General features: G+C 34.3%; 2 protein-coding genes across 2 annotated transcripts in view; both read right to left on the reverse strand.

Annotated features, from left to right (window-relative positions):
• The window catches only part of LOC139868152 (uncharacterized), a 37770-nt gene extending 25902 nt beyond the window's left edge, over positions 1-11868 (reverse strand). The window contains 3 exon segments of the mRNA XM_071856485.1: positions 9561-9617; positions 10136-10534; positions 11788-11868. Coding sequence (XP_071712586.1) covers positions 9561-9617; positions 10136-10534; positions 11788-11868 — 537 coding nt within the window.
• A 378-nt stretch (positions 11869-12246) lies between these two features.
• LOC139866403 (uncharacterized) lies at positions 12247-15365 on the reverse strand. Its single transcript, XM_071854636.1, has 4 exons — positions 14878-15365; positions 13869-14267; positions 13189-13773; positions 12247-12560 (listed from the first exon to the last, which is right to left on the reverse strand). The coding sequence occupies exons 1-4, from the start codon at positions 15316-15318 to the stop codon at positions 12429-12431; spliced, it is 1557 nt and encodes a 518-aa protein (XP_071710737.1). The 5' UTR covers positions 15319-15365; the 3' UTR covers positions 12247-12428.
• Positions 15366-16220: the final 855 nt, after the last annotated feature.

A 16220-nucleotide genomic window follows, 5' to 3' on the forward strand; every position in this document is an offset into this window, starting at 1 on the left:
CATCCTACCTTCCATGTATCTAACTTGAAAAAGTGTCTTGCCGAACCCGATATCGTCATCCCTCTCGAAGAACTTACTATTGATGACAAACTTCATTTTGTGGAGGAACCGGTTGAAATTGTGGACACCTCCGTCAAGACATTGAAACAAAGCCGAATCCCGATTGTCAAGGTTCGTTGGAATGCCAAAAGAGGACCCGAGTTTACTTGGGAAAGACAAGACCAAATGCAAAGGAAGTATCCTCATCTATTTGTGATTTCAGAAACGCAAGATCTCGAGGAAGAAACAACGACTACTACGCCTACTTAAATTTCGGGACGAAATTTCTTTTAAGGAGTAGGTAATGTAACATCCCGCCTTTTTCCGTTTTCTTTTCCGTTATACTAATTTAAACTCCGTTACATGTCTATAACATCTCCCGTTAATACGCGTTTTAAAATTTCCGTTTAGGTATTTTTCGCACCCGACTACAAACTCGAGGGACTAAAATTGACACGGGGCAAACTAGTTGACTAGGTCACCTAGTCCACCCCAATCACCACCATTCAACCATCTCTCTCTCTCTCTCTTTCTCTCTAGCAAGAACACACCCAATTTCCAAATTCATTCAATCATCATCTAAATTCGATCTAGGAGGCTTACAACAAAATAAATTACATATTTGTGATCCTCTCTTCATCCTCTTCGTTTTGGTACCAACTTCATCTCGTTTGGGTAACATTTCTAAAACACTAGTTTTCTTTAAATTTGTGTTCTTGACTTAAAAGTATGTTAATTAGTGTCTATGGCTCATTGTGATGTCGTGTAAGTAATTTGTATGCTCGATTTGTTGTTTTTGGTGTAACTAGTTCATTATGAAAATTACTTGCTAAATCCTTGATTTTGGATGATCAAATGTTATTAGATTGTTAATGTGCATGTTTTAAAAGTGTTACTAGTATCATTAGCTTCATTTGGATGTAAAGATTGATCTAAGAAACCTCTTAAACTTGATTATGAAATTTGGTGATTTTTGGTTAGGGTTTCATGAACTAGGAATGGATTTTTGATGCATTAAATGACATGAAATGTTAATTGTAAGTGTTAGGTTGTGTTGTATGCTTAATTACCTTCGAAACGGCATATTGTTCATGTAATTTGGCTATCGAATCATTAAATGGCGTTTATGACTTGTATGCATTGAATGAGGAGCATTGATTGCGGTTTTTGGTTGTTGTAAATGAAAGTTTGATTGATAAAAAGTGCATAGTTGCATTCCTTGTCAAAATACCTTTCCGGTGATATAAAATGCATGCCTTGAATGTTTGCGGTTTGTAAATTGTGTTGGGTTGAGTTTTGATTCGTGCACTTAGGAGTTTCAGCAACCAGGGCCTGGAAACACCTCAGGACGCCGTCCAGATACCCAGGACGACGTCCCACTTTTCTAACCTAGACGCCGTCTAGGAATTGGGGACGCCGTCCCACTCTTTTAATCGAGACGCCGTCTAGCCATTTGGGACGCCGTCCCATTTGGCTAAAACTGGCTGTTTGCTTTGGTCATTTGACATGAAAATGTTTGCTATGCTACGGACCTCCGATTAACATGAAACTTGGCCAACATGCTCATATATGATTATATAACTTAGAAAAATTGTCGGATATCCAACCCGACCCCGTTGACTTTTCTGTTGACTTTGACCCGACCAAGTTGACTTTTAATCAAACTTAACCAAATAATTGTGCAATCGTTCTAACATGTTTTTATACTTGTACCTTGCATGAAACATGACAATTTGATTCACATGCTATTATGATCGAGTCTTAACGAGCCATAGGACTAATTGAACATCTTTGACCTATTGTGTTTACCGTTATTGATACAAACCTATTGTTTAGGTCAAGACTGCATTGTTCTTTGCACACGTTTACTTGTCGAAGTACTTTACTACTCGTGCACTCAAGGTGAGATCATAGTCCCACTTTTACTCTTTTTGAACTTACATTTGGGATGAGAAAACATAAACATTTCTTTACTAAGTGAACACAAGTACAGGAAAACAAACATTCTACATACGAGTTTAGAACAAAATCCTCAATTCGATTATCATTAGTTACACTTGCCGGGTGTAAGCGAGAACTTATGTTGTATGGATCCATATGGGTTTGACAAACCCTCATTCAAACGGTTCGCTACCGTTTACGAATGAAATATATTTTCGAGAAACAGTGTATGTTCTAGCACTAAGTGATGGGGTTCAATGGAAGGAAATGTTAAGCATTGATAATTGGGTGCTCGTGAAACAAACTTTTGGAATGTATTACTATTAATTCATTGATGCAAATCTTGTGGTTCACTTGTACTTATTTACTTAAACCTATGATTTCACCAACGTTTTCGTTGACAGATTTCTATGTTTTTCTCAGGTCCTTGAACGATACATGATACATGCTTCCGCTCATTATTTGATACTTGCATTGGATGTCGAGTATATGTGCATTTCATGGAGTGTCTTTTGACTTTACTTTAAACCGTGTCGCCTAGATTTCATTCGTATTATAACGTTGTAACTTAACTATTGGTTGAACAATTCTTGTAAACTTTGGGAAAATCTTTATTTTGAAATGAAGGTGACATATTTTGGTCAAACTTTGTCTTAAAGACTTATGACCACGTAACGGGACCTAAGTAGACGGCGCCGTCAAACATGATTTGGTCGGGTCGCTACAGTGATGTTGTTGAAGCTGGTACGTTTTGCACCATATTTTCTAAGGCTACAACTCGGGCGCGAAGCTCGTTGATTTCTTATATTATTCCGGGATGATTGTCGGTCAGAACGAGTGAATGAATAAGGTTTATAATTTTAGATAGAATATAATCGTGGCGAGATACTCTGGAAATGAGTGTGAAAATGGTGTTTCGGACAGGTTCACCGGTAAGTGCTTCAGGTTCTTCACCAAGAGGTGATTTCGGTTGGTGGAAGGGATCGCCTTCTTCACGTCTCCATTGATTAAGTCGACTACGAATCCATCAGATGAATTGGGGATGGATGATTGGTTGATTCATTCTGGTGACACTACTTTCGGAGCTTAGGTGAAACTCCATATCGGAATAGTTGTCGAAATCCGAGGAATTCGAACTGGTTGAGGGATTCATCTCGTACGATCAGATGAAGGATTTTCGATAAGAAATAGATTATAGGATATAGATTAGTACCCTACAATACATAATTTACATATGCATATATAATACTAAAATCTCATAAGTTACTGAGGAATCTACGGAAGCTGTCAGACAAAGTCTACAGTAATAGATACTCTAAGATATGATTTAGCAGATACGCTAAGATACAAATTTTGTCTATACACTATTCATGCAATCATTGTAGTAAGATGTGTCTGGACTAAGAATGATAAGCAGGTAATTTCCTAAGGATGATAAGCAGATAATTTTCGACACGAAATGATAAGCAAAATTTTTGACATGCAGACAGGGTCGAAGTCCAGACTCACTAATGTATCCTAACGACTATCAGCTAGACACACTAATGCAGACCTGGTTCGCTAAGACCACCGTTCTGATACCAACTGAAGGGACCCGTCCTAATCCATCTGGACGAAGTCCATATCGATTATAAATTATTCACAATAGTTGATTACATCGCGAGGTTCATGACCTCTATATGATATATTTTACAAACATTGCATTAGTTTTTCGAAAGACAAACTTTCTTTACATCGAAAGTTGGCGACATGCATGCCATTTCATAATACATCCAACTATAATTGACTTAATAATAATCTTGATGAACTCGATGACTCGAATGCAACGTCTTTTGAATTATGTCATGAATGACTCCAAGTAATATCTCTAATATAAGCAAATGCATAGCGGAAGATTTCTTTCATACCTGAGAATAAACATGCTTTCAAGTGTCAACCAAAAGGTTGGTGAGTTTATTAGTTTAACATAAATGATCATTTCCATCATTTTAATAGACCACAAGATTTCATATTTCCATTTCTTATAAATATACGTCCCATGCATAGAGACAAAAATATCATTCATATGGATTGAACACCTGGTAACCGACATTAACAAGATGCATATAAGAATATCCCCTGTCATTCCGGAAAATCCTTCGGACATGATAAAAACAACATCGAAGTACTAAAGCATCCGCTACAACGGATGGAGTTCGTTAGGCCCAATAGATCTATCTTTAGGATTCGCGTCAATTAGGCGTGCACTAATTCTCAAAATTAGCGATGTTCCCTAATTCTTAGGCTACCAAGCTAAAAGGGGCATATTTGACTTCGATCATTCAACCATTTAATGTAGTTTCGATTACTTGTGTCTATTTCGTAAAACATTTATAAAAATTGCGCATGTATTCTCAGCCCAAAAATATAAAGGGTAAAAAGGCAAATGAAACTCACATACTGTATTTTGTAATAAAAATACATATGACGTCATTTAACAAGTGTAGGGTTGACCTTGGATTCACGAACCTATATCAAGTATATATATTAACACATATACTTGAAATCGAATAATTAAATTTTAAGTTATATTAATTGTTAATTTGAATATATTTATTTTTATTTGTTATATACTACAATGTATTAATGTTTTCATACATAATTATATTAATGTCTTATAATATATATATATATATATATATATATATATATATATATATATATATATATATATATATATATATATATATTTATAGAAAATGTTTATTTGTTATAAAAATAATAATAATAAAAATGATAATATTTATAATCATGATAAAAATGCTAATTTTAATAAAAATACTTTTGTTAATAATAATAATTTTAAAAATGATAATTTTTACAGGAATGATAATTTTTATAGAAATAATAATTTTAATGATACTAATAATAATAATAATAATATTAATAATAATATTAATAATAATAATAATAATAATAATAATAATAATAATAATAATAATAATAATAATAATAATAATAATAATAATAATAATAATAATAATAGTATAAAACTACCTTAAAAGGAACAAGCTTTAAAAAGAAACGCCAATGTCCGGGCTTGAACCCGCGACCCCTCGCTCACCAGTCATAACACCAAACCACTTCACCAATTCAGTTTTTCTTAGATTATTATTACACTAATTCTAATTAATCCGATTTTCTGTTATCATCTTCTTTAACATTAAAGCCTAATCATCATCATCACAATACCATCGTATCATTATCATCAAAATAACCATCATCATTCGTCTCATTTGACCAGGAGTAGGAAAACAGGAATCGAATGGGTTTATTACAGCCCAACAGAAAAAGAACTCTCGGCCCAACTGAATTATTACTCTCGGCCCAATAATTAAAGCGAGTTTAAGGCCCAACCAAAACTAAAGACTCTCGGCCGAACAGAAGGAAATATCACCTCGCTGTAATTCGTTCATCATTATTTTTATACAAACATCACTTCGTCACTTCCCATTACTCACAATCATAACAGGTTAATCACCGGAATTTAATTAATAGAACATTAGTATATGTTTATACTATAACCTCATCATTAATCATCATTATTATCACCCATAAATTTTCTTGCATACCCCATCTGTCTTCATTTACCTCGTCACTCATCAATATCATAAACCTAACAGACAATGACGACCAATATTGATAATACTTTGTGTAACTATTAAATAGTTAAGTATGATCATAAGCATCACTTTCCTTTATTGAATTTTTGATCTTCTTTGTAACCCACTAGCAAATATAATAGTAAGTGGGGTGTTGTTTGGTTAGAGGGTGTCGATAGTGTGGTTGTCGAGTGAAAGCAGTTTGTAGGACATCCTCATAATTTAATTAAGGTGAACGGAATACTATCTCCTTTTAACATAGAAATTGAGGGAGTAAAGTGGGTTTGGTAACCGAAATATTGAAGCAATCAACATTAACTTTGGTCCACCATAGAAAATTAAGAATTCGGTTTATATAAAAAAAATCTCGATAGTAGTCATCAGCACAAAGATGCATCAATTCATCTTCATGTATAATACAAAAGGTAATATCCAAAAGTCATTATAACTAATTTGGGTCGACCACTAAGAGGAGAAGGTAAACGCCTTTATCAATCAACCAATCAATGTTTATTCGTTTCTTTATTTTAATCATTACCTTTAACTAAGTCATCATCTTCATTGTCCGTTATCATGATCTTAAACTAAAATCATCATCATTTATCGATACAGAAACAACTCGAATGCAGTAACGGTTGCAGTAATATACGTGGGGTATGGGCTGCAAAGATAGCATTATTTGATGGTGGTGGTTCGTTTGGGTTATAAACAGGCTCAATTTATGAGAATTCACAATTTACAATTTGGAGAGAGAGACGAGATATAGATGAAGAGAAAGGAAATAGAGAAGGATTGAGATGACGGTTAGTGGTATGGTTGTTTATGGTGGTGATTGAGGTGGTTTAAGATGATGATTGATTAAATGGTTTTAGTGCAGGTTGTAGGTCGACAAGCATAAAGGTAGAAAAGTTGGTGATGGATTTATGTTGTGTTGATTAAACAAAGAAAGAAAAGGTTGCATATAGTAGTTGCAATGATAGATTTATGTATGGTGGTCAAGGTGGTGCTCGAATGAAGGTGACGAAATGAAATAGTAGCAGGCTGCTGCCCTTGATAGAAACGAAGACGATGGCAGCTGTGGCTGCAGTACACTTGATGATAACTTGTGATGTTGGCTATGGGTTGTGGAAAAATCTTTGTGGTTGATAATTGATTATGAAATCGATTGGTGTTAATTATCACTGAATTTAGCCAGGTTGTAATCGACAGGTTCCAATCAGAGAAGAAGAAACAAAAGAATAAGATAAAAATAAAAAAAGCAGATAGTGATTTTTATCTAATTCGTACGAAAATTGAGATTTGTAAAATCAATTATAAACAGTTCGATTGAGATGGATACTGGATTCGTTCTATATTTGATCTTATATAAATTAATTTAATTTTGGTAATTTATTCTTAATAATTATAATACAGCTTAATTAATTAGTAATAATAAGATAACTAATAATAATAATATAAATTAATAATATCAAAATAATACTAATAATAATATTAATCATATTAATAACCAAAATTTGTAATTATAATAATGATAATAGTAGTAATAACAATATAAATGATAGTGTTTATAATAATACTTATAATAAGGATAATGTATAAATACTAATAACAAGGAATATGATAATTATTAATAACAATGTAAAAATAATAATAATTAATGACATTATAACTAAATTATACATTTAATTGTTCTTATAAAAATATATTTATATAAAGTCTTTATTTTGATAATCATAATTTTACAAATAATAATAATAATATTAATACTAATTTTTGATAATAATAATGTTATTAACAATCATAATAATATTACTATAACTCGTTAATATTAATACATAATTATTTACACAAAATGAAATATTACAATTTCTAAATATATAATATTTATAAATTACTTATATTGCAATGTGTATATATATGTAATTATGTAAATTAAATTATATATATATATTACCTATATTAACATACGAAAATTATATATATATATTACCTATATTAACATACGATTATATATATATATATATATATATATATATATATATATATATATATATATATATATATATATATATATATATATAAATGTTATTAACTCTATATGAACACTAATGAAACGTCAACCGTGTATTACCACCGTTAACTGATTAAACTAGAAATCATTTATATCTATTTACAGATAGTTGTTCGTGAATCATCGGGAATAGTCACAGGGTAATTGAATCAATGTAAATAGTTCAAAAGTTTTAAGACTCAACATTACAGACTTTGCTTATCGTGTCAAAATCATATCAAGATTAAGTTTAAATTTGATCGGAAATTCCCGGGTCGTCACAAATCACACATGCATATCATCCGATCTATGTGGATATTTCGTCACAAGACAAAATTCGATGGTAGCTTTGAGCGTTACAAAGCTCGTCTTGTAGGTGATGGACGGGCACAACAGCTAGGAATTGATTGTCATGAGACTTTTAGTCCGGTGGTAAAACCGGCCACCATCCGAACCGTACTTAGTATTGCCGTGTCTAAGTCTTGGCCTATACATCAGTTGGACGCTAAAAATGCTTTTTTACATGGTAATCTAAATGAAACAGTTTATATGTATCAACCTACAGGTTTTAAGGATCGCACTCGCCCGAATCACGTATGTTTGCTCAAACGTTCTCTTTACGGTTTGAGACAAGCACCACGTGCATGGTACCAATGTTTTGAGGATTTTGTCTCTACCATTGGTTTCATACATAGCAAATGTGATCACTCATTATTTATTTATCATCACGGCAAGGATATTGCATATTTGTTACTATATGTCGATGATATTATACTTACTACTTCTTCGGATACCCTACGTGATCAACTCATGTCCAAGCTGGCATGCGAATTTGCTATGAAGGACTTAGGTCCTTTAAGTTCTTTCCTTGGTATTTCAATTCGTCGCAGCACTAACGGTCTATTTCTTAATCAAACAGCATATGCTCGCGATATTATTCAATGTGTAGGTATGGTTTCATGCAACCCAGTCGCAACACCCGTTGATACACAAGGAAAACAAAGTGCATCTTTGGGGGATTTATACTCGGATCCAACTTACTATCGGAGTCTTGCAGGCGCTCTACAATATCTCACTTTCACGCGACCGGATATTTCATATGCCGTTCAGCATATATGTCTTCACATGCACGCACCTCATGAAGCTCACATGCTTGCGCTAAAGCGCATCATACGATACATACAGGGCACATTAGCTCTAAGCTTATTCATTTCGAAGTCATCTTCTCGTGCACTCGTTTTCTATATAGATGCAGACTGGGCCGATTGCCCCGACACTCGTCGCTCTACTTCCGGATATTGTATATACTTGGGCGATAACTTGATTTCTTGGTCATCCAAAAGACAACCGACGGTTTCCAGATCAAGTGCCGAAGCCGAGTATCGCGGAGTTGTAAATGTAGTATCCGAATCATGTTGGTTACGAAATTTATTACTTGAGCTCACATGTCCGATTATGAAAGCCACCATCGTGTTCTGTGACAATTTTAGTGCTATCTACTTATCCGGTAATCCCGTGCAACATCAACGGACTAAACACATAGAGCTAGACATCCACTTTGTCCGGGAAAAAGTCTCACGTGGTGAAGTACGCATATTACATGTTCCGACACGATTTCAAATCGCTGACATATTTACGAAAGGACTACCTCGGTTACTTTTCAATAAGTTTCGTTCTAGTCTTTGTATACGGAGACCGATAGCTTCGACTGCGGGGAGTAATAGTCAACACAAAATCTTTAGAATAAATTCCCCTTAAATTATGGAGTGTAATTGTCAAAGACATATCCCTTAAATTATGGGATATATTTGTATTTATCATCATGCATTGACGATCTCCACTTGTATATATATGCATTATTTTTCAATGGAATACACCAGGAATTACATACTCCTTTAGTTTTCATATTCGTCTGCACTATCTGTACCATATTCTTGAAGTTCAAGCTGTATCAAATAAACTCATTAGTAACGAGCATATCAATATCAAGATCTCTACTAGGACTTTTTAGAGAGTACTCGAGAAACCCAGGAAGTATACAGGGAGTACTTGAATGTTGACCAAGTTTGACTTTGACTGGTTTTGACCAATTTTTGACTGAATTTTCGAGTAATCCCGAGTTTTGACCAAATCTTGACCGATTTTCCAAGAAATTCCTATTTTTGGTCGAGTTTGATCAAGTTTGACCATGTTTGACCAAATTTGACTTTGACTGGTTTTGACCATTTTTTACCCAATTTCCGATTAATCCTGACTTTTGACCGACCGATTTTCCTAGTAATTCCGATTTTGGGCCGAGTTTGACTGAGTTTGACCATGTTTAACTAAGTTTGACTGACTTTGATCAAGTTTGTCCCGTCCCTGAGTTGCAAAAACTGAGAACTCTCTGAGTAATTCCGAGTTCTGCAACACTGATCAATATAGAAGCAATACGACACGATAGATTACAATAAAGCAAAGTCACCATATCAAATTGTTCATCCAAAGTTCGACGTTCTCTGGGCTTTGTATCAACCAAATTTTCAGAGCTAACATCATTTTTATCTCTTCCATAATACGTATTGTACTCCTCTTCTTTCTTAATCACATTCGAATTTTCAGATGAATTAAACGTCTTATTAAAATCCACATCTGCAGATTCATCTGGAAGATTTGCATTGAGAACAAAATCCTCTTCCAAATCTTCAACATCAGAACCAAAACGTGAATTGTCACTATCATCTAACAATGCAGCCACTTCTGGATCAATTGCTTTTTGAATCCTCACAGGAACAGTTTTCACAGCAACACCATATATTGCCTTCTTGTAGGATTCATCATCATTATTCACCTCAGTAATGTCTATTTTTGATGCATCATATGCCTAAACAACAAATTAATACTTTCACAGTTTAATTTCAACGTTCAGAGAAGACCACTGTGGGTCTTGCTGGTAAAAAGTTAAAGTAAAAAACCAACGTAAACGCATGCTATGCGTGTCAGCTCATCATTATATTATAAAATAGGTGTAACAGGTGCATACTATATAGTGATAGTTTAAAAAGTTTAGTCCTCGCATCCCCTTAAAACCGATAGCACCATTTAGTAATTCATAAGATGAAGTGTAGATTTGAAAATACCGCCTCAATACCATTGAGCCAATGCTCCTTTGGTTTAAAATTCTTTTTTTTGATGTTGATATATGTGTTTTGGCCAATTCATACGGCAGGTAGACGGAGGGATGCGGATTGCCAAATTATGCAATTAAAAGGACTCGAAAATCCAATTAAAAACTTGAGGGACTCGAATTGCAATTTCATGTATAACTTAAGGACCAACGGAGCAAAAAAGTCCAAAAAAGTAAACACTGAACTACGTCAATTTTAATTGATTTGATCGACTTTAACCGAATTTTTGACTTTTGACCGGCATTGAGCAAGCATTTCCAGCAGTTGATGCGAATTTTGACCGTTGATCGACTTATACAGTGTCGAGACGGAATAGACACCAAAATGCCGCAACAGACGTCGTTTGCAATCATGGGCATACGTGAGCAGCAGAACCCTTCCCCAAAAGGCAACATCCAATCTAAGAAAAACGTAGCACAAATACTACAAAGAGACAATCTTCTGAAGTAAGAAGAAAACGTAGTACAAACATCACTTCAGAGATAGACGCAATCAATCTTTACTGGACGAGTATCATTGCTATAACAAATATCAGTTTAACGAAGCTATGAAATAAGTACTCCATGTCTATATTTCCATAGGAACACGTTATTTGCCTAACTTTATTATGCGTCAACAACTTAACTGGTTAGCATGTCAATATGAATTTCCTATAAAAAAAATAAAATCACCGTGTTTACACCTTGAGCTCTAAAGAACATATTTCTAAGTTGCTTCATTACCCATAATTTGATGTGAAATACAATTAAACACTTACAAATGGAACTGGTTGTTTACTTAATTTTCTCATATCTTTTAACTTGATATTGTTTTTAGAACATAACATATACGTACATACCACCTGTTTCTGCTAAAAATGTCACATTTTCATTTTTCATCTTCCAGCATACGTCAAGGCAAAAAACTAACAGCTTGACCCGCATACTATATACACCCACATCAACCACACCTTAAAGAACATCATTTCAAAATACGTACCAGCATTCAAAATGAGGGATTTCAACAACCCGCCTTTCATCGCAAACTTCATAATGCACAGATTATGCATAACTTTACTCATCATAAGCATGATTTGTTTCCAAACACTAGCATCAAATTCACCATTGATAAAGAAGGCACAACCACCAATAGAGCCAGAGTTTTCGCAACACAAGATTATACTCCTATTAACCCAACACCTACCAAAGGCGGCGTAAACCACGGGCCAATAGAACACCAACACGATGAAACACAAGATTACAATGACCCATTTCCTACACCTTCCACTGGAGGAAGTGGCGCTAAACACGGCCCAATTGAACACCGAGGGTTTAACGACAAAATTGAAGAAGGTGATGACATGGCTCCTGATGATATTCATCTGCTAGATTGATTGATCTTCTAGCAGTATACTTGTAGATACGCCGACTCAAGAAAAGAATACATCACATTATGTAAACCAAAAAAGATGTATACCATAATAATAATGCATAGTATATAAATACAAATACATATATTGTTTGTTTCTTAAGTTTTGTTCAGATTCTTACAACTACAAGCAAAACTCAATAACTTAAACAAATAACGGTTAAACGACTGCTTCCCAACAGGTTACATAAGATGAATGGAAGATGGTCCAGTGAAAGCGGCCACTTTTTGAGCTTGCTGACCTTCACTCTTGTATAACTCCTTCATATCCTTTTTAGCACGTCGTGCCTCTCGTTTTTCCTCCTTCAATGCAGCCTGAATTAATAAACGGTTGTTCGTCAACACAAAAAAAAAAAGAACGCAACACAAAAACATTTTAAAATCCAGGAACACCAATGATGATCCAAAGAAAAAAACGATCATGTTACAGAACTTGAAGTACATTCAAAGATATGAATATATTATCATATATTCATATTCATTAGTTAAAAGCACGTATGTTAGTTAAAGTTGATAGAAGCGGAACTCGGAATTAATCGGTTTTTGCAAATGGGAGTACTCGGTCAAACTTGGTCAAAATCACTCACTCAGTCAAAAGTTGGGGTTACTCAGAATATCGGTCAAAACTCGGAATTACTCGGGGAATATCAATCAAAATTTTGGCCAAAACTCACCAAAATCGGTCAATGTCAAACTCAGTCAACATTAAAGTACTCCCCGAGTTGCTGAGTACTCCCTAAAAGGTCCCGACCGAGTACTCCCCGAGTGGCGAATTTTCAAACCTTGAATGAAGGTATGACTACTAGTAAATATCTTAATCATAATTGATTGGTTTTACTAACCATAAATAATGCATCAATAATACATAAATCATAAAACGCTTTGACAGCCATGTTTTCAAATATCAACAAAGATAATCAACAAAAATGTATAGAAATAATACCTTGCGCTCTTTCTTTTCTTCCTTCGATTCTACACCAATTATCTTCTTAGGCGGCTGCACGTTCTTGACTTTACTCCTTTCTTTCTCAACATTCGTCCTACTTCGAGGCAAAAAGTCAACAGGAAGCATTTCTTTACCTTTCAATGCAATCACACGAGCAGGTTCATCAAAAGCCTTGTTGACCGTTTCGGTCAACTTCTTCTTCCTCCTACCACCCGGGGCTTCAATCTTCCCAGGATGATTATCAAGATTCGAGTACGTCGTTATTATAGTCTCGCAATCCCACATTTCAGATTCATCACTACTTTCCTCTACAAACACAACTTTATCATTTTCATTCTCGTTTTCGAATTGTTCTGCATATTGCATACACAGAGGTCGCAAATCAACGGCCGTTTCGAGTGAAATCGGCTCTTCTTCTTCCATCTTTTTGTCATTTACTAAAAGTTTATAGTCTCCGTCGATTTCCAAAGGAACTTGATTTTTCGTTTCTATAAAAGAGTCATGACGTTCAAAATCTTCAGAGTTTGCATTTTCATATTCATATTCTTCTTCACTATCTGTACCATATTCTTGAAGTTCAAGCTGTAACATCAGAATTCATTAGTAACAAGCATATCATTTTAAAAGCAATAACAGCGTAATATAATAATAGTGAAATTACAATAGAGCAAACTCACCATATCAAACTGTTCATCCAAAGTTCGACGTTCTCTGGGCTTTGTATCAACCAAATTTTCAGAGCTAACATTATTTTTATCTCGTCCATAATACGTAGTGTACTCCTCTTCTTTCTTAATCAAATTCGAATCTTCAGATGAATTCAACGTCTTATTAAAATCCACATCTGCAGATTCATCTGGAAGATTTGCATTGAGAACAAAATCCTCTTCCAAATCTTCAACATCAGAACCAAAACGTGAATCATCACTATCATCTAACAACGCAGCCACTTCTGGATCAATTGCTTTTTGAATCCGCACGGGAACAGTTTTCACAGCAACACCATATATTGCCTTCTTGTAGGATTCATCATCGTTATTCACCTCTGTAACATCTATTTTTGATGCATCATACGCCTAAACAACAACTTAATACTTTCACAGTTAAATTTCAACATTCAGAGAAAACCATTGTGGGTCTTGTTGGTAAAAAATTAAAAGTAAAAAAAAAAAATTCCACGTAGGCAGATGGAAGGCACTGTGAGTGATTCCACCTCATCCCACGTAAACACACATTATACGTCCAGCTCATCAGTATATTTTAAAATAGGGGTAAGAATGTAACATCAGTGCATACTACATAATGATAGTTTATAAGTAGATTCGGAATTACAACTCTTGTTTGTGTAATTTTGTAGTTTACAATTTTACATCAAACTTTTATGCTTTTACCCTTAACAGTGTCAAATTTACAAAAAATGTAATCCAATTGTTTTAGCTTTAGCTAAACTATTTCAATTTATAAACATCTGATATAATTTTTAACAGATGCAATTTTTTCTATTATTATAATCTCTACATATTGTGACATGGCATAGTATCTTCACTAACTTAATTTGTAATTAGTTATTAACTAATTTACTATAAAACAGAACAAAAATTCACACATATATACATATGCATAAGGTATAGCACATAAAACAGTACACAATTTTATTAAAAACTTAAGATAAAAGACGAAAATAACCTTTATATCACGAGGTAATTGATCTAATCTGGCCTTAGGGTTTTGATAAAACGAAGAACCACCACCAGCAACCCTAATTTCCCTCAAATGAGACAAATAATTGTATCCATCATCAGGAAACCCTAATTCCAATATCTCTCTTCTCAAGTGATCAGGCAACGAAGATCCAGTCGGCAACCGTCCCAATGCCGCCGTCCGTTCTCCAAAACTCAAATCACGGCCGTCGATTTCATCGCCGCTGTAGTCTTCCGGAGCGTCATCGAATATTCCGTTACCGTCATCGTTATCGTCAAAAAAAGGTTTATCTGAGTTGCCGTCAACTCTAACGAAAACTCGGTCGCCGGAGGGATCTTCGGAGTAATTTGGATCGGATGAATCACGAGATATTAATTGAAACGTTGCTGCTTTTTTCTTGTCGATGAATTTCTTCTTTTTCCCCATTGTTGTTTGAATTGAATTGGATGAAATTTGCAGAGGGTATTAGAAGTGTGATTGTTAGCTTGTATGAGTATCGGGGGTGATTGATATAATTAGGGTTTTAGAACACGAAATTGGGCCTCTTTGAGTCTGTGATTAAACCCTTTCGCATTAGCCCATGGATTAAATGTAAACCCACTGAAGTTGCCCAGTACATACATACAAAGATTATATATTGTAGACTTAACAGTAAAATAGTACTGTAATATTTTTAAAAAAGAAGGATAGAAATGTTAGTTATGTTGTATAAAATATGCCTTAAGAAAAACTATGTTACAATTATTCATTATTTATTATTTATATATATTATAATGAGAAATATTCATTTGAATCCATAAATTAAGTTGAGATTCAAGGGACCAATGAGAGCGCGACATGTGGCGCGAAAATCACATGTGATTGAAAAAACAATTTCACACTCCCTCCTCTCCATCATTTTCTGGAGAGGAGAATCTATCAAAAAGAAAGTGTGACCAGAAGGCGTGCATAGTGCGCAACTTGGCATAGCCAGATGTCGAACTCGGGTGGTTTGGGCAACTCGGTGGCTTCTATAGATTCTATTCTATCAGTATTCTCTCCTCTCCTCTCCATCACTTTCTTTTCCGCACAAAAGAACTCGAGAACACAATGTAAAATTAGAGTAAGTAGTCAAATTTGTAGTTATTTGATTTATATTCGCGTTCTTTAAATTAATTAAATCAAATTTATATGAAAAAATATGACTAAAATGATAAAGACTCACATAATCTGCATTATCAACGTTGGATCTATAAAATATGGAAACCACGTATTCTGCTTTCATACGGAGTATCAATTATGAGGTGCATCGACATTGTATCAATAAAAGGTGATGATGATATCCTTAT

Source organism: Rutidosis leptorrhynchoides, chromosome 9 (assembly GCF_046630445.1).
Source record: "Rutidosis leptorrhynchoides isolate AG116_Rl617_1_P2 chromosome 9, CSIRO_AGI_Rlap_v1, whole genome shotgun sequence".
Taxonomy (NCBI): domain Eukaryota; kingdom Viridiplantae; phylum Streptophyta; class Magnoliopsida; order Asterales; family Asteraceae; genus Rutidosis; species Rutidosis leptorrhynchoides.

What these genes read in the sequence shown, in the direction of transcription:
- LOC139866403 (XM_071854636.1), bottom strand. Translation starts at nt 15,318, where the DNA reads ATGGGGAAAAAGAAGAAATTCATCGACAAGAAAAAAGCAGCAACGTTT. An exon ending in AATTACCTCGTGATATAAAG is followed by an intron (nt 14,268 to 14,877) that starts GTTATTTTCGTC and finishes GTTGTTGTTTAG; the next exon opens with GCGTATGATGCATCAAAAAT. An exon ending in AAGAAAAGAAAGAGCGCAAG is followed by an intron (nt 12,561 to 13,188) that starts GTATTATTTCTA and finishes TTATTAATTCAG; the next exon opens with GCTGCATTGAAGGAGGAAAA.